This window comes from Saimiri boliviensis, chromosome 14 (assembly GCF_048565385.1).
Source record: "Saimiri boliviensis isolate mSaiBol1 chromosome 14, mSaiBol1.pri, whole genome shotgun sequence".
In the NCBI taxonomy this organism is placed as follows: domain Eukaryota; kingdom Metazoa; phylum Chordata; class Mammalia; order Primates; family Cebidae; genus Saimiri; species Saimiri boliviensis.
In genome coordinates this window covers 5,980,546-5,998,850 of record NC_133462.1, presented here as the reverse complement: position 1 = coordinate 5,998,850, position 18,305 = coordinate 5,980,546, and the positions used below count along the sequence as shown (strand labels likewise).

The following is an 18,305-nucleotide window of genomic DNA, read 5'->3' as shown; positions in this document are numbered from 1 at the left end:
ATCGAGAAAACAGGTCAGGGTATATAGAATTTGTTAACTTTTTTCAATTTTTAAAATAAAAATCTACAAATGTTCTAAAATAGAGTTTATTAGTTTTTTAAAGTAACTAATTTAGGCCAGGCACTCCGTCTCAAAAAAAAACAAGAAAAAAGAAAACGCCTAAAATAATTTTTTTTGGACAGAGTCTTGCTCTGTCGCCCAGGGTGGAGTGCAGTGGCGAGATCTCAGCTCACAGCAATCTCTTGTCTCCCAGGTTCAAGGAATTCTCCTGCCTCAACCTCCCGAGTAGCTGAGACTACAGACGCGTGCCACCATGCCTGGCTAATTTTTGTATTTTTAGCAGAGACGGGTTTTCTCCTTGTTGGCCAGGCTAGTCTTGAACTCCTGACCTCGTGATCCACCAGCCTTGGCCTCCCAAACAGGCATGAGCCACCACACCCGGCCACAATTGATAAATTTTAAAATACATTTTCTAGTTGCTTTCAGAATGCAGGTCAAGTCAATTTAAAATTACAGTATACTTAGAAATTATTGATGTTAAGTGTATCAGGATGTCAGCCAAGTTCATCTGAAACGGATTTGAGGCTAACTCATCTCAAATTGGAATAGAATAAAAAGTGTAAAAAAGAACTATGTAGGCCAGGCCTGATGACTTATGCCTGTGATGCGAGCACTTTGGGAGGCCGAGGCTGGCAAATCACAAGGTCAGGAGTTCAAGACCAGCCTGGCCAGCATAGTGAAATCCGGTCTCTGCTAAAAATACAAAAATTATCTGGGTGTTGTGGCCAGTGCCTGTTGTCCCAGCTACTTGGGAGGCTGAGGCAGGAGAATCACTTGAACACGGGAGGCGGAGGTTGCATTGAGCTGAGATCGCGCCATTACACTCCAGCCTGACAAGAGAGAAACTACGTCTCAAAATAAATAAATAAATAAATAAATAAATAATTTAAAAAAATCATTTTAGGCCGGGCGTGGTGGCTCACGCCTGTAATCCAAGCACTTTAGAGGCGAAGGTGGGCGGATCACCTGAGGTCGGGAGTTCAAGACCAGCCTGACCAATATGGTGAAACCACGTCTCAAAAAAAAAAAGTCATTTTAATAGCAGGACATTTCTTGGATCTAATTATCAACTGACGTTGCTTTGCCCCAGCACGATCCCAGTTTGCAGACTGCTGAGCTGCTCCAGCCTCACTACCGGCAAAACTTTTCCGGGTTTTGCAGGCAGTCGGTGGAAGGACGCTCGGCCCCGCCCCTTCGCGTCCGGCTTCCTCTGTTGCGCGCGCAGTTTTTTGCCGACCCGGAAATAGATCAAATAGATCTCGTGGTTCGAAGGTCGCGAGGTAGCGTGTGCGTTTCCCTTTGTTTAGATTGGGTGTGGTATTCCCAGCTCCCCGCTCTTCTGTACCCGGAATCTAAGGCCCCACAAAGAGCTTGAAATCCCCGCATCTCCATTCACTCCGTGTAAATTCAGGCGTCTCCGTGAGAGTCCGGCGGTCGCTTCCTCGTGTGTTAAAATCGCTCCGCCACCGGTTCTGTCCCCGGTCGTTCTGCCTTGGGCCAGGTAAACAAGGATTTTCGAGACTTCTTTCCGCAGGGAGAGCAGAGAGGAAGCCGAGATAGGGAGGGCAAGAAGCAGGCAGCCGTTTATGGAAACTGGGGACAGAGATGGGACACCAAGAGAAGCTCCGGGTGAAACAAATTGCCGTAATGGAGCAGAACACGTGGAAGAGAAGGAACCGAGGGAAGAGGGGGAGAAACAACAGGATAGGAGAGTGTCAGGAAAATGAGCCAATGGCAGGGGGAAAAACGATGTGAAGAAAGGCAGGAGAAAGCAGGTGAGAATCAGAGAGATGTGTACAATGAGGGAGGGAACCATACTCATGACAAGAGATGGAGACCCTGAGTGCAGGTGAGTGATGAGTTGATTGAATATTACTGGCAGCCGGCCAGTCCCACTCTAATTCGCCGAGGAATTGAATCCCAGTATGTCTAGGCCATACAGTGATTCCTCAATATCAAAGGAATTACTTCCACAACCCCTGAGGATACCAAAATCAGGTGATCTTCAAGTCCCTTATATAAAGTTGGGTACTACAGTCATACACTGCATAATATTTTGGTCAACAATCAGATCTATGGTGGTGGTTCCGTAAGATTACACTGGAGCTGAAAAGTTCCTGTTGCCTAGTTACATCAGAGCAGTCATGACGTCATAGTCTAGTGCATTCCTTGTGTCTGTGGTGATGCTGGTGTAAACAAACCTAGGTTGTTACCAGACAGCTGTAACCTGGGTGTGGGTGAGGATGACATTGCGATGGTCCTAGAGGGTGTTCACGAGAAATGAGCGAGTAAGTTGTTGGAACTGATACAAGAACACGTAGCTGAAGAAGAGGTGAGAGGACAGCAAAGTGAAGGAGAAAAGAAAAAAATTCAAGAACTTTCACAGTGAAGGGTTTAGCAGAAACTTGTACGGACCTCAACAAGCTTTTTAAAAAGTTTGAAAACATGAACTTCAACGCCAAAAGGTGTTTATTTGATTACGTATTTATTCTGAGACAGAGTTTTGCTCTGTCCCCCAGCTTGGAGTGCAGTGGCACGATCTCGGCTTACTGCAACTTCCGCCTCATGGGTTGAAGCCATTCTCCTGCCTCAGACTCCTTAGTAGCTGGGATTACAGACGCCTGCCGCTACGCCCAGCTAATGTTTGTATTTTTAGTACAGACGACATTTCACCATTTTGGCCGGGCTAGTCTCGAACTCCCAGCCTTGCGTGATCTGCCTGCCTCCGCCTCCCAAAGTTCTGGAATTACAGGCGTGGACCACCACGCCCAACCCCAAAATGTGTTTATTAATAGGAAAGTTCATGGTTCATTATCTGCTCACAAGAACATTTAGGAAGAAAAATTAAGCAGGCAAACCACTGCGGATATTTTTCTTCCTAATCAGCTGACTTTCAGATTCGCACAGCACAGAAAAGAATGCCTCCTCAGCTAGAAGAGCCTCAGGCAAGTTCTTCAAGAGGTATCCAGAAGAAGGCATTGTCATCCCAGGAGATGACAGCTCCATACATGTCATTGTCCCTGAGGACTTTGCAGTGGGACAAGATGTGGCACTGGAAGACAGTGACATTGATGATCCTGGCCCTGTGAGGCCATAGGCTAATGTATGTGTTTGTGTCCTGGTTATTGACAAAAAAGTTTAAAAGGGGAAAATAAATTTTAAATGAGAAAAATACTTTTTTAATATTTTATTTTTAAAAAGTTTAAAAGGGGAAAATAAATTCTAAAAGACAAAATATTTTTGTACAGCTATACAATGTCTTTTAAGCTAAATGTTCTTGTAAAAGTCAAAAAGTTAAATTTACAAGTTTATAAAGTCAAAAATTGATGGTAAGCTAAGGTTAATCTGTTATTGAGAAAAAATGTTACTATAGCGGAAATATACAGTAAGTATGTATGTATATATTTTTATTTTTTAGCTCTTATACAGAAGAATATATGTATTTATTTTTGAGACAGGCTCTCATACTGCCGCCCAGGCTGGAGTGCAGTGGTGTGATCCTGGCTCACTGCGGCCTCAACCTCCTACGTTCAGAGGATCGTCCCACCACAGCCTCCTGGTTAGCTGGGATTAGAGGTGTGTTCCACCATTCCTCAACTTATTTTTGTATTTGTTTTTTGTAGGCACAGGAGTCTTGCCATGTTGCACAAACTGGTCTTGAACTTCTAGGCTCAAGCAGTCTGCTTGCCTCGTTCTCCAAACGTGCTGGGATTATAAGCGTGAGCCACCACACGTGACTGAATATTCAGTGTTTATAAAATCTACATACAGTAGTACACAGTTGTGTCCTAGGCCATCACATTCCGTCACCACACACTCACTGTGACTCATCCAGAGCAATTTCTAGCCCTGCAAGCTCCATTCATGGTAAGTGCCCTATACAGATGTACCATTTTTTAAACATTTATATCATATTATGTCTGTACCTTTTCTGTGTTGAGACATGTTTTTTTTTTTTTGAGACAGAGTTTCGCTCTTGTTACCCAGGCTGGAGTGCAATGGCGCGATCTCGGCTCACCGCAACCTCCGCCTCCTGGGTTCAGGCAATTCTCCTGCCTCAGCCTCCTGAGGAGCTGGGATTACAGGCACGCACCACCATGCCCAGCTAATTTTTGTATTTTTAGTAGAGACAGGGTTTCACCATGTTGACCAGGATGGTCTCGATCTCTTGACCTCGTGATCCACCCGCCTTGGCCTCCCAAAGTGCTGGGATTACAGGCTTGAGCCACCGCACCAGGCCTGAGACGTGTTTTTATTTACAAGTACATACCATTGTGTCACAGTTGGCTATAGTATTGAGTACATCATATGATGTATAGTTTTTTTTTTTTTTGAGACGGAGTTTCGCTCTCCTTACCCAGGCTGGAGTGCAATGGCGCGATCTCAGCTCACTGCAACCTCCGCCTCCTGGGTTCAGGCAATTCTCCTGCCTCAGCCTCCTGAGTAACTGGGATTACAGACACACACAACAATGCTCAGGTAATTCTTTGTATTTTTAGTAGGGACGGGGTTTCACCATGTTTACCAGGATGGTCTCGATCTCTTGACCTCGTGATCCACCCGCCTCGGCCACCCAAAGTGCTGGGATTACAGGCTTGAGCCATCACGCCCAGCCTTTTTTTTTTCTGAGACAGAGTTTCGCTCTTGTTACCCAGGCTGGAGTGCAATGGCGCAATCTCAGATCACCGCAACCTCCACCTCCTGGGTTCAGGCAATTCTCCTGCCTCAGCCTCCTGAGTAGCTGGGATTATAGGCGTATGCCACTGTGCCCAGCTAATTTTTTTGTATTTTTAGTAGAGACGGGGTTTCACCATGTTGACCAGGATGGTCTCGATCTCTTGACCTCGTGATCCACCCGCCTCGGCTTCCCAAAGTGCTGGGATTATAGGCTTGAGCCACCGAGCGTGGCCCGATGTATAGATTTTTAACAGTAGTTTACACCATATACTCTAGATGTGTAGTAGGCTATACCATCGTGGCTTATGTAAGTGCAGTCAATAATGAAATGGTCTGAAAATACATTTCTCAAAACAGGTCCCGTTACTAAGCAATGCATAGCTGTATTTGCATTTAAACTGCACACATCCTCCTATATACTTTACATCATCTTTTGATTACTTGTAATAGATTAATGAAACTTATAATGGATTACTTATAATGGATTAATGAAATTTACAAATGCTATATAAATAGTTGTTTTACTTTGTTGTTTTCTTCTATTATATTACTTGTTTTTTTTGTTTCTTTTTTGAGACAAAATCTCTCTCTGTCGTCTAGGCTGGAGTGCAATGACACGATCTCGGCTAACCACAACCTCCGCCTCCTGGGTTCAAACAATTCTCCTGCCTCAGCCTCCTGAGTAGCTGGGATTATAGGCGCGCTACCACGCCTGGCTAATTTTCGTATTTTTAGTAGAAACAGGGTTTGACCATCTTAGCCAGGATGGTCTGAATCTGCTGACCTGGTGATCTGCCCTCTTGGCCTCCCAAAGTGCTGGGATTATAGGCATGAGCCACTATGTCAGGCCTTGTATTAGTTAATATGCTAAAATGGCATTCTGTTTGGGTTACAGGCCTGTCATTCCTTAGTTCTAACAGATCCTGCTTTTTCCTGCCTCTTACCCCCACTTTTTTTTTTTTTCCTGTTTTTTTCCCTCTGCTTCTGGTCCCTGCTCAGGCCTCCTGTGCGGTGATGATTGTCTGCAGCACAGACCAGTGCCCTTTTCCTTGCTTTAAATTAGAGGAAACGGATCCCATGTTTACTGTTGATAATGATGTTTTATGAGATCTTCTTGTTTAATATCATGATGTTTTTTCCAATTTCATTCTTGGCTTGAGTATTAATTATCTAATAATTTTTTTTTTTTTTTTTTGAGATGGAGTTTCGGTCTTGTTACCCAGGCTGGAGTGCAATGGCGCGATCTCAGCTCACCGCAACCTCCGCCTCCTGGGCTCAGGCAATTCTCCTGCCTCAGTCTCCTGAGTAGCTGGGATTACAGGCACGCACCACCATGCCCAGCTAGTTTTTTTTTTGTTTGTTTGTTTTTTTGTATTTTTAGTAGAGACGGGGTTTCACCATGTTGACCAGGATGGTCTCGATCTCTCGACCTCATGATCCACCCGCCTCGGCCTCCCAAAGTGCTGGGATTACAGTTTTGAGCCACCGCGCCTGGCCTATTATCTAATAATTTCTGAAGCTATGTGCTGCATAGATATTTTCTATGACCTTTGTTTGTTTGTTTGTTTTTTGAGATGGAGTTTCACTCTTATTGCCCAGGCTAGAGTGCTGTGGTGCGATCTTAGCTCACTGTAACCTCTACCTCCAGGGTTCAAATGATTCTCCTGCCTCAGCCACCAGAGTAGCTGGGATTATAGGCACCTGCCACCATGCATGGCTAATTTTTTTTTATTTGGGGTTTTCACCATGTTGATCAGGCTGCTGTCAAACTCTAGACCTCAGGTGATCCACTCCCCTCGGCCTCCCAAAGTGCTGGAATTACAGGGATGCCTGGCCTATTTGTTAAATCAATGTGTAATATTCTTAAATTTTCTGTCATGTGTCACTGCTTTATTAACAAATCAGTAAGCTCCATTGGGCTTTTGCTAATACCTACATATGTAAATTTTAATGGACAAAAGTGTATTTATAGGCCAGGGTTAGTGGTGTATGCCTATAATCCCACCTTCATGGGAGGCAGGAGCAGAAGGATTAAATGCTTGCCTTGAACTCAGGAGTTTGAGATCTTTCTGGGCAACTTAGTAGAACCCCATCTGAATTTTCAAAAATACTATATATATATATATATATATATATTTTTTTTTTTTTTTTTGAGACGGAGTTTCGCTTTTGTTACCCAGGCTGGAGTGCAATGGCGCGATCTCGGCTCACCACAACCTCCGCCTCCTGGGTTCAGTCAATTCTCCTCCCTCAGCCTCCTGAGTAGCTGGGATTATAGGCACGCGCCACCATGCCCAGCTAATTTTTTGCGTTTTTAGTAGAGACGGGGTTTCACCTTGTTGACGAGGATGGTCTTGATCTCTTGACCTCGTGATCCACCTGCCTCGGCCTCCCAAAGTGCTGGGATTACAGGCTTGAGCCACCGCGCCCGGCCTATTTTTATCTTTTTGAATGTGGGTGTTTATTAGAGATAGGAGTCAAAATTTCTATGTTTTAGTGATCTGCCATTTTTAATGGCTTAATATTTTAAAATGTTTACAGACTAAATTGAGTATAATTGACACATTTTTAGTGTTTCAAACAATGTGGTCATCATTTTAGGGACACTTGACATTCATGGATGTGGCCATAGAATTCTCCCAGGAGGAGTGGAAATGCCTGGACCCTGCACAGCAGGCTTTGTACAAGGACGTGATGCTGGAGAACTACAGGAACCTGGTCTCCCTGGGTGAGGATAATGCCCCATCAGAAGCTGGGATCTGCTCTAAGCCAGCTTTGCGTTTTCTCTTGTGTGCCTTTTCGGAGCCCCTAAATTGCTTAACTGAGTTAGAAACCTTGTTGACTCAGAAATGAGAAGCTCTATTATGCTCTCTGGACTTGAAATGTCCCCTTTCTTCAGATGGTCTGTCCCCTTTGACATGATTGGGTGGCGCCAGATAACCAGTTCTTTCTTTTCTCCCCTGCGCTTACAAATCAATAGTTCTTGGAAGAGATCTCAGTGGCTGCATATTACAGTATTCCCTATATATTCAGAAGGAGGCAGTCTGTGGGTGAACTTGTGAAATATTTTTCTTTCTTACCTTTTTTTTTTTTTTTTTTTGAGACAATGGCATGGTCTTGGCTCACTGCAACTTCCACCTCCCAGGTACAAGCAATTCTGCCTCAGCCTCCCAAGTAGCTGGGACTGCAGGCTTGTGCCACCACACCTGACTAATTTTTGTATTTTTTTCTTCTTCTTTTTTATTTTTTATTTTTAAAATTATGGCCTCAAGCAGACTGAATTTTTTGTATTTCTACTAGAGATGGGGTTTCGCTATATGGGCCAGGCTGGTCTCAAACTTCTGACCTTATGATCCACCTGCCTCGGCCTTTCAAAATGCTGGGATTACAGGTGTGTGCGACTGTGCCCAGCTGAAATATTCTTGACCCATTTGCAATATCCTCTCTTACATAGGGCTTGGATTTTGGAGATGCCCCAGCACATCTTGGTTCTTTCTTTTTATAAACAGGAATCTGTCTTCCTGACCTAAGTATTATCTGCATGTTGGAGCAAAGGAGAGAGCCCTCGACTCTGCAGGGTGAAGTTAAAATCGTAAAAATTCAAGATGGAAGGGAATGTGTCAGAAGTGTGAACACAGGTAAGAGCTCGGATGGGCAGAGTGGCTGCCACGGTTTTTATTTTTTATTTTTTATTTTTTTATTTTTTATTTATTTTTTTTTGAGGTGGAGTTTCGCTCTTATTACCCAGGCTGGAGTGCAATGGTGCGATCTCGGCTCACCGCAACCTCCGCCTCCTGGGTTCAGGCAATTCTCCTGCCTCAGCCTCCTGAGTAGCTGGGATTACAGGCATGTGCCACCATGCCCAGCTAATTTTTTGTATTTTTTAGTAGAGACGGGGTTTCACCATGTTGACCAGGATGGTCTCGATCTCTCAACCTCATGATCCACCCGCCTCAGCCTCCCAAAGTGCTGGGATTACAGGCTTGAGCCACCGCGCCCGGCCTATTTTTTATTTTTTGAGACAGGGTGTTGCACTATTACTGAGGCTGTAGTGCAGTGGCAATCATAGCTCACTGCCGCCTCAAACCCCTAGCTAGACTCAAGCAATCCTGCCCTAGCCTCCCAAAGTGGTAGAATTACAGCCACTGTACTTTGCAAAGCCATACAATTGTTTTTTGGGACGTAGTCTTGCGCTGTTATGTTACACAGGCTGGAGTGCAGTGGTGTGATCTCAAATCACTGTAACTTCTGCCTCCCAGGTTCAAGTGATTCTCGTGCCTAAGCCTCCCCATTGGCTGGGAGTGCCACCACACACAGCTAATTTTTGTATTTTTAGTAGAGAAGGGATTTACCATGTTGTCCAGGCTGGTCTCAAACTCCTGACCTCAAGTGATCTACCTGCCTCAGCCTCCCAAAGTCCTGGGATTACAGACGTGAGCCACCACGCTCAGCCGAGTGTGTTTTTTTTTATGGCATAGGGTATGCCTCAGCAGGAGATTCTCTAAAACCTATACACATGCCAGAAACTTTTGAATAGGAGTTTAAATATTTATTTTCCTTTGTTTTATCTGACTTAGTAGCTACTATTAAACAACACTTTTGCCAGTTAAGTATATTACAGTGTTTAATATGGAAATTTTTTTTTTTTTTTTTTTTTGAGGTGAAGTTTCGCTCTTGTTACCCAGGCTGGAGTGCAATGGCGCGATCTCGGCTCACCGCAGCCTCCGCCTCCTGGGTTCAGGCAGTTCTCCTGCCTCAGCCTCCTGAGTAGCTGGGATTACAGGCACGCGCCACCATGCCCAGCTAATTTTTTGCCTTTTTAGTAGAGACAGGGTTTCACCATGTTGACCAGGATAGTCTTGATCTCTTGACCTCGTGATCCACCCGCCTTGGCCTCCCAAAGTGCTGGGATTACAGGCTTGAGCCACCGCGCCCGGCCTATAGTGCTTTTTAAACGATTTTGTCTTTTGAGTTCGAGACCAGCCTGACCATCATGTTGAAACTCCGTCTCTACTAAAAATACAAAAATTAGCCAGGTGTAGTAACACATGCCTGTAATCCCAGCTACTACTCAGGAGGCTGAAGTAGGAGAATCGCTTGAACTCAGGAGGTGGAGGTTGCAGTGAGCTGAGATGGCGCCACTGCACTTCAGCCTGGGCAACAGAGAGAGACTCTGTCTGAAAAAGCAAACAAACAAACCATTAAAAGTCGTTACAAAAGAAAAGGGGTTACAGGAGGTGTAGTAACACATGCCTGTAATCCCAGCTACTACTCAGGAGGCTGAGGTAGGAGAATCGCTTGAACTCAGGAGGTGGAGGTTGCGGTGAGCCGAGATTGTGCCATTGCACTCCAGCCTGGGTAACAAGAGCGAAACTCAGTCTCAAAAAAAAAAGAAAAGAAAAAAGAAAAGGGGTTAATAAAATATCTCTATTTTTAATTTATTTACTGACCATGAATGGATGACTTTCTATTTTTATTAAGGTTAAAGATACTATTTAGATTCTTTTTATTTTATCTTGAAGGAGTCCCTTTAGCATTTCTTGTTGGGCAAGTCTAGAATACTGATGCACTTCCTCAGCTCTTCATTTTCTAAGAATGTCTAAATTTCGCCGGGCGCGGTGGCTCAAGCCTGTAATCCCAGCACTTTGGGAGGCCGAGGCGGGTGGATCACGAGGTCCAGAGATCGAGACCATCCTGGTCAACATGGTGAAACCCCGTCTCCACTAAAAATAGAAAAAATTAGCTGGGCATGGTGGCACGTGCCTGTAATCCCAGCGACTTAGGAGGCTGAGACAGGAGAACTGCCTGAACCCAGGAGGCGGAGGTTGCGGTGAGCCGAGATCGTGCCATTGCACTCCAGCCTGGGTAACAAGAGCGAAACTCCGTCTAAAAAAAAAAAAAAAAAAAAAGAATGTTTAAATTTCTTATTTTTGCAGGTGAATGTTGCTAAATAGAGTATTCTTGGTTGATATTTTTGCCTTTTTCCCCCTTCTTTAATTGTTTTCAACATAACGTCTCACTGCCTTCTAGCCTGCAAAGTGACCTGCTTAAAAATCCATATAATATTATACAGTTTTCCTTTATATGATGTCTTTTTTGTTGCTGCTATCAACTGTATCTTTGAATTTTGATAATTTCTTTATAATGTGTCTCTGTGTGAATGTCCTTGGGTTAGTTTTAGTTAGAATGGTCAAGCTTCTTGAATTTGTATATTCATTTCGTTTTTTGATTTGGGTTGTTTGAACATTGTTCCTATAATGGTGATTTCTGATCCTCTGTCTTCTTGTGAATCTCCAATAGTTTGTATACTGTTCCACCTTATAGTATGTCAAAAATATATTAGGGTTGGTTTTCTTTATCATTTTATTTTTGGGCTCTTTGGAGCTGATAGTTTTGAACACCTGTCTTTCAGTTTGCTCATTGTTGTCTATTCCTTTTGCAGTCTGCTGTTGAATCTTTTAGTGAATTATTGCTTCGGTTACTGTATTTCAGCTCCAGAGTTTCTGTTCTTTTGTTTTTAGTAGTTTCTTCTGTGTTTGATTTTTTTTTCTTTTCATGTAATGTTTGCCTAATTTTATTTATTTAGTTATCTATCTACGTTAACTTTTTTAGCTCATTAAGTATCTTTTTGTTGTTGTTGTTGTTGTTGTTGTTGTTGTTGTTGTTGTTGTTGAGACAGAGTTTCGCTCTTGTTACCCAGGCTGGAGTGCAATGGCGCGATCTCGGCTCACCGCAACCTCCGCCTCCTGGGTTCAGGCATTTCTCCTGCCTCAGTCTCCTGAGTAGCTGGGATTACAGGCATGTGCCACAATGCCCAGCTGATTTTTCGTATTTTTAGTAGAGACGGGGTTTCACCATGTTGACCAGGATGGTCTCGATCTCTTGACCTCGTGATCCACCCGCCTCGGCCTCCCAAAGTGCTGGGATTACAGGCTTGAGCCACCGCGCCTGGCCTCTTTTTTTTTTTTTTTTTTTTTTGAGAGGGAGTTTCGCCCTTGTTACCCAGGTCGGAGTGCAATGGCGCGATCTCAGCTCACCGTAACCTCCGCCTCCTGGGTTCAGGCAATTCTCCTGCGTCAGCCTCCTGAGTAGCTGGGATTACAGGCGCGTGCCACCATGCCCAGCTAATTTTTTGCACTTTTAGTAGAGACGGGGTTTCACCATGTTGACTAGGATGGTCTCAATCTCTCGACCTTGTGATCCACCCGCCTCGGCTTCCCAAAGTGCTGGGATTACAGGCTTGAGCCACCGCGTCCGGCACTCATTAAGTATCTTAAGGCAGTTGCTTTAAATACCTGTCAAGTCGTTCAGAGGGCTGCCTATTTTTAGGTTTGTTTATTGGAGATTGATTGACTGATTATAATTTTAGCCATATTTCCTTGTCATTTTGTAGGCCTTGTAATTTTGGGTATAGGTTTGGTAAAGCAACCATTTCTCCCAGTTATTTCGTATAAGAATTGTGCAGGAGGGCCGGGCGCGGTGGCTCACGCCTGTAATCCCAGCACTTTGGGAGGCCGAGGCGGGTGGATCACGAGGTCAAGAGATCGAGACCATCCTGGTCAACATAGTGAAACCCCGTCTCTACTAAAAATACAAAAAATTAGCTGGGCATGGTGGCGCGTGCCTGTAATCCCAGCTACTCAGGAGGCTGAGGCAGGAGAATTGCCTGAACCCAGGAGGCGGAGGTTGCGGTGAGCCGAGATCGCGTCATTGCACTCCAGCCTGGGTAACAAGAGCGAAACTCCGTCTCAAAAAAAAAAAAAAAAAAAAAAAAAAAAAAAAAAGAATTGTGCAGGAGCCAGGTGTGGTGGCTCACGCCTGTAATCGCAGCACTTTGGGAGGCCAAGGCAGGCAGATCACAAGGTCAGGAGATCGAGACCATCCTGGCCAACATGGTGAAACCCCGTCTCTACTAAAAATACAAAAAATTAGCCGGCTGTGGTGGTGTGTGCCTGTAGTCCCAGCTATGGCCACTGCACTCCAGCCTAGTGACAGAGTGAGATTCCATCTCAACAAACAACAACAAAAAATTGTGCTGGAGGATACCTTTACTAATTAGCTTGCTATAAAGGGGGTAGAAACAGTCACTCATTTTCTGGGGATGTGTTTTTTTCTGGCTTGTGGAAGTACCGTTACTAGTGACTACACAGCTGCTCTCAAAGTTTTCATTTTCCCTAAGAGACTCATCCTGCTTTTTCTCAGGAGCTTATAACTTTTGTTGTATTTTTCTGCTCACAATCTCTGTCAAACTAACCCGTAAGCCACCTGACTCCTGTAGAGTCCCCATTGCCCCAGTGCATCCCTCAGTCCCTTTTATTTTCTGCACCGCCGCCATACACGGTATGCTGATATTCTTTCCAGTGCCTGAGTCAGATGAGACACAATCTAGTCTCTCTGTCAGTCACTAAACATGCCATTGTCACGGGTTGAAGTACTTCTTTTTTCTTTCTTTTTTAGAGAGCAGCTCTGAATTGGGAAGCAGCACAGGAAACAAATGTCTTAAAAATCAACTTGGATTGACCTTTCAATTACATCTGAGCGAACTGAAGCTATTTCAAGCTGAAAGGAATATTTCTGGATGTAAACATGTTGAAAAACCTATCAATAACAATTCGTTAGTTTCACCACTTCAGAAAATTTATTCTAGTGCCAAATCCCACATTTTGAATAAATATAGAACTGATTTTGATAATTCTCCATTACTCCCACAAGAACAAAAAGCACAAATTAGGGAAGAACCTTGTGAGTGTAATGAGCACGGCAGAGTCTTTAGAGTGTCTTCAAGACTTGCTGACCATCAAGGAATCCATACTGCAGATAACCCTTACAGATGTAAGGAATGTGGCAAGGTCTTTGGTAGCAGCTCAAACCTTGTACAACATCAAAGAGTCCATACTGGAGAGAAGCCTTACAAGTGTCATGACTGCGACAAGCTCTTCAGTAGAATTTCACTCCTTGCACGACATCAGAGAATCCATACTGGAGAGAAACCTTACAAATGTAATGAATGTGGCAAAGTCTTCACTCAAAATTCTCACCTTGCAGATCATCACAGAATCCATACTGGAGAGAAACCTTACAAATGTAATGAGTGTGGCAAGGTCTTCAGTCAAACTGCAAACCTTGCACGACATCAGAAAATTCATAGTGGAGAGAAACCTTACCAATGTAATGAATGTGGCAAAGCATTTTCAGGGGGTTCAGGCCTTTCTGCTCATCTCGTAATTCATACTGGAGAGAAGCTTTACAAATGTAATAAATGTGGTAAGGTCTTTAGCCGAAATGCACACCTGACCAGACATCAAAGAATCCATACTGGAGAGAAACCTTACGAATTTAAAGAATGTGGCAAGGTCTTCAGGCATAAGTTTTGTCTAACCACTCGTCTTAGAATTCACACTGGAGAGCAACCTTACAAATGTAACGAGTGTGGCAAAGTCTTCAGTTACAATTCACACCTTGCACAACATCAGAGAATACATACTGGAGAGAAGCCTTACAAATGCAGTGACTGTGGCAAGGTATTTAGTCGCCTTTCATGCCTTACACGACATCAAAGAGTTCATACTGGAGAGAAACCTTATAGATGTAATGAATGTGGCAAGGAATTCACTCGAAATTCAAGCCTTGCAATTCATCACAGAATCCATGCTGGAGAGAAACCTTACAAATGTAGCGAATGTGGCAAAGTCTTTAGTCAAAATTCACACCTTTCACGACATAAGAATATTCATACTGGGCCGGGCGCGGTGGCTCAAGCCTGTAATCCCAGCACTTTGGGAGGCCGAGGCGGGTGGATCACGAGGTCAAGAGATCGAGACCGTCCTGGTCGATATGGTGAAACCCCGTCTCTACTAAAAATACAAAAAAAAGTAGCTGGGCATGGTGGCATATGCCTGTAATCCAAGCTACTCAGGAGGCTGAGGCAGGAGAATTACCTGAACCCAGGAGGCGGAGGTTGCGGTGAGCCGAGATCGCGCCATTGCACTCCAGCCTGGGTAACAAGAGCGAAACTCCGTCTCAAAAAAAAAAAAAAAAAAAAAAAAAAGAATATTCATACTGGAGAGAAGCCTTAAAATGTAATGAATGTGGCAGGGTCTTCAGCCACAAGTTATACCTAACAAAACATGAGAGAAGTCATACTGGAGAGAAACCCTACAGATGTAATGAATGTGGTAAGGACTTCAGTCGAAATTCACACCTTGCAAATCATCACAGAATTCATACTGGAGAGAAGCGTTACAGATGAAATGTGTATGGTAGCTGGGCGCGGTGGCTCAAGCCTGTAATCCCAGCACTTTGGGAGGCCGAGGCGGGTGGATCACGAGGTCAAGAGATCGAGACCATCCTGGTCAACATGGTGAAACCCCATCTCTATTAAAAATACAAAAAATTAGCTGGGCATGGTGGTGCGTGCCTGTAATCCCAGCTACTCAGGAGGCTGAGGCAGGAGAATTGCCTGAACCCAGGAGGCGGAGGTTGCGGTGAGCTGAGAACGTGCCATTGCACTCCAGCCTGGGTAACAAGAGCGAAACTCCATCTCTTAAAAAAAAAAAAAAAAAAAAAAGAAAGAAATGTGTATGGTAGGAGCTTTAGTCATAATTCACACCTTGCATAGCATGAGAAAATGCATTCATGAGAGAGTTCTTACAAACTGAGTATGGAAAATTCTCCATCATTAGTTCCAGCATTAATCAACATCAGAGATTCCATACTAAAGAGAAATTATGTCAGTGTATGTGACACAGGTCTCTTGAGGCCTGCTGAATGACTAGACATCAAAACACATCTTGGATAAAACCACACAAATGGACTGTGTATGCTGAGGCTATTATTCAGTGACCATTACTATGATACATAAGATTTACACAAGCAATAACTTAGTCTCTAGTTCGCTGATATTTATGATATTGCAAGCTACAGAAAAATTAGAGCTCAAAATATGTGAAATGATGTGAAGCATGTCAAAAGTTCAAGGGCATGTGGAAACGGTCAGTTATATTCAGGGAATTAACCTAATTATATGCGGTTTTTTCAAAAGGCTACTTTACATTTTATGGCTTTGATTCTTAACTTTGAAATCACTTAATGTGACTTTTTTTTTTTTTTTTTAGACGGAGTTTCGCTCTTGTTACCCAGGCTGGAGTGCAATGGCACGATCTCGGCTCACTGCAACCTCTGCCTCCTGGGTTCAAGCAATTCTCCTGCCTCAGCCTGCCGAGTAGCTGGGACTACAAGCACGCACCACCACGCCCGGCTAATTTTTGTATTTTTAGTACAGACGGGGTTTCACCTTGTTGACCAAGATGGGGTCTCGATCTCTTGACCTTGTGATCCACCCGCCTCGGCCTCCCAAAGTGCTGGGATTATAGGCATGAGCCACCGCGCCCGGCCTAATGTGACTTCTTTACAGACCTTTCATTGTGGTCTCTTGAATCAGTAGGATGACAGGGTACTTTATTAGCTGAAAAGCATTTCTATTTAGTTTCCTGAGGAAGAACAACAGTAGATTTTCAGTTCATTGGTTTAGCATGGAGGTGGGCAGGAATCATATAAAACTATGATGGCAGTCTGATGGCAGATCATACTGTTGTATTCAGCACGTTCGTCCTGACAGAAGCGCACAGTGCTGCTGTGCTCTACCAACTAGCCATGAAATACAGCGTATGTGTAGAAATCATGCAGGGGAGATGGTGGTCAGCCTGGTGACACGGTAAACCCCATCTCTACTAAAATACAAAAAAATTGTCTGGGTGTGGCGGTGTGCGTCTGTAGTCACACCTACTCGAGAGGCTGAGGCAGGAGAATTGCAAGAACCTGGGAGGCAGAGGTCGCGGTGAGCCGAGGTCACGCCACTGCCCTCCAGACCGAGCGACAGAGCGAAACTCCATCTCAAAAAAAGAAGTAGTCATTTTTGAAACGGACGAGAGAACGGTTGTATCAGATGAGAGAATTTACTAGTATGTCATATTCTTGGGTAGCATTCACATTTAACTCTTGGCATAATTTCCAACTGTTGATTTAGAATGTACATAGTTCTTATGTTTTGGTTAATAAAGTTAACATTTTCCTAAGTGTGAATCACGTCATTTCTATCAACTGTTTTATTCCCCCCTTAGGAGAATATAATGCACAATAATGCATCATTAATTGTAAATACCCTGCAGTGCAATTTTCTTTGTCTTCACTCTGAGCTGTGTATTGGTGATATGTGTCTAACCACTCTAACTTTAGTGTTAAATAGGCATTTTAAAAAGTGCACCATTCACATTTTAAGATTGACACATCCAGAATAATTTTGTGTGTGTGTGTGTGAAATGAAACAACATATGCACACATTTGTGAATCCATGGGTAAGTATAATTTAGACTAATCATACTTAATACTTGAGTTATTCTCTGCATTTGCAAAGGATGCTCATACGGGTACATACAAAATTCTGTAACATGGGCGGTCATGGTGGCTCACTTCTATAATCCCAGCACTTTGGGAGGCTGAGGTGGACAGATCACGAGGTCAGGAGATGGAGAACATCCTGGCCAACATGGTGAAACCCCATCTCTACTGAAATACAAAAAACTAGCCAGGCATGGTGGTGGGCACCTGTAGTCCCAGCTACTTGGGAGGCTGAGACGGGAATCGCTTGAACCCAGAAGGCGGAGGTTGCAGTGAGCTGAGATCATGCCACTGCACTCCAGCCTGGTGACAGAGTGAGACTGTGTCTCAAAAAGAAAAAAAAAAATGCTATAACAATGCAAGTTCAGCCTCATACACCCTCAAAAGTGCATCAAACATTCACTGTTTGCTATATTTCTACATGCCTCTTTTGCGCCAAAGAAGACTGATAGCATGCACCTTAATTTTTGTGAAGCAAAAGTACAAATATATGACAAATATTATTAAGTGAAACTATGTGAATAAGAGTGAAAATAGTATACCACAATGTCTTTTTTTTTCCTAATAGTGCTCAGTGACTTAAGTTGAAAATATTAATGTTCATAAATTTCTCTTAAGAATGGTCACACAGAATGGGAATTTTTTTTGCTTTTGTAGATTAACTAGAAACTTTGTATGTTCACCCTCATAACATTTTCAGTAATTTGAACTTTTGACTGCTCTACTGGAATTTGTTTCAGGTCCACCTGAAGTTTGGGTTAGATATTGAATATGATGATGCCATAGACTGATGGTCTGCAAGTGTCTACTACATAATTAGGCTTTCTGGCAAAAGCAGGATGGACTTCCGCAGCTTGTCCAAAAATGGCTTTGGAGAAAAGGGATAGGTGAGTAGCTTGGGATGTTTTATTAGTCTGTTCTCATGGTGCCAATACAGACATACCCAAGACTGGGTAATTTATAAAAAGAGGTTAATGGACTCGCAGTTCCACAGGGCTGGAGAGGCCTCACGGTCATGGCGGAAGGCGAAGGAGCAAACACATGTCTTACGTGGCGGCAAGCAAGAGAGGGTCTGTGCAGGGCAACTGCCCTTTATAAAACCATCAGATAACGGCCAGGCGCGGTGGCTCAAGCCTGTAATCCCAGCACTCTGGGAGGCCGAGGCGGGTGGA

At 43.8% G+C, this 18,305-nt stretch overlaps 2 protein-coding genes across 2 annotated transcripts in view; both read left to right on the top strand.

The window, feature by feature from the left end:
* Nucleotides 1–3,838: 3,838 nt before the first annotated feature.
* ZNF880 (zinc finger protein 880) lies at nucleotides 3,839–18,187 on the top strand. Its single transcript, XM_074385581.1, has 5 exons — nucleotides 3,839–3,927; nucleotides 7,339–7,465; nucleotides 8,247–8,375; nucleotides 13,195–14,481; nucleotides 14,805–18,187. Exons 1-5 carry the CDS (start codon nucleotides 3,925–3,927, stop codon nucleotides 14,984–14,986), a joined length of 1,728 nt encoding a protein of 575 aa, XP_074241682.1. The 5' UTR covers nucleotides 3,839–3,924; the 3' UTR covers nucleotides 14,987–18,187.
* Nucleotides 3,873–18,305, top strand: part of ZNF528 (zinc finger protein 528) — a 48,523-nt gene continuing 34,090 nt past the window's right edge. Inside the window, exon 1 of the mRNA XM_074385553.1 lies at nucleotides 3,873–3,927. Within this exon, the coding sequence (XP_074241654.1) occupies nucleotides 3,925–3,927 (3 nt within the window). The 5' untranslated portion in view covers nucleotides 3,873–3,924. The remainder of the gene's footprint in view (nucleotides 3,928–18,305) is intronic.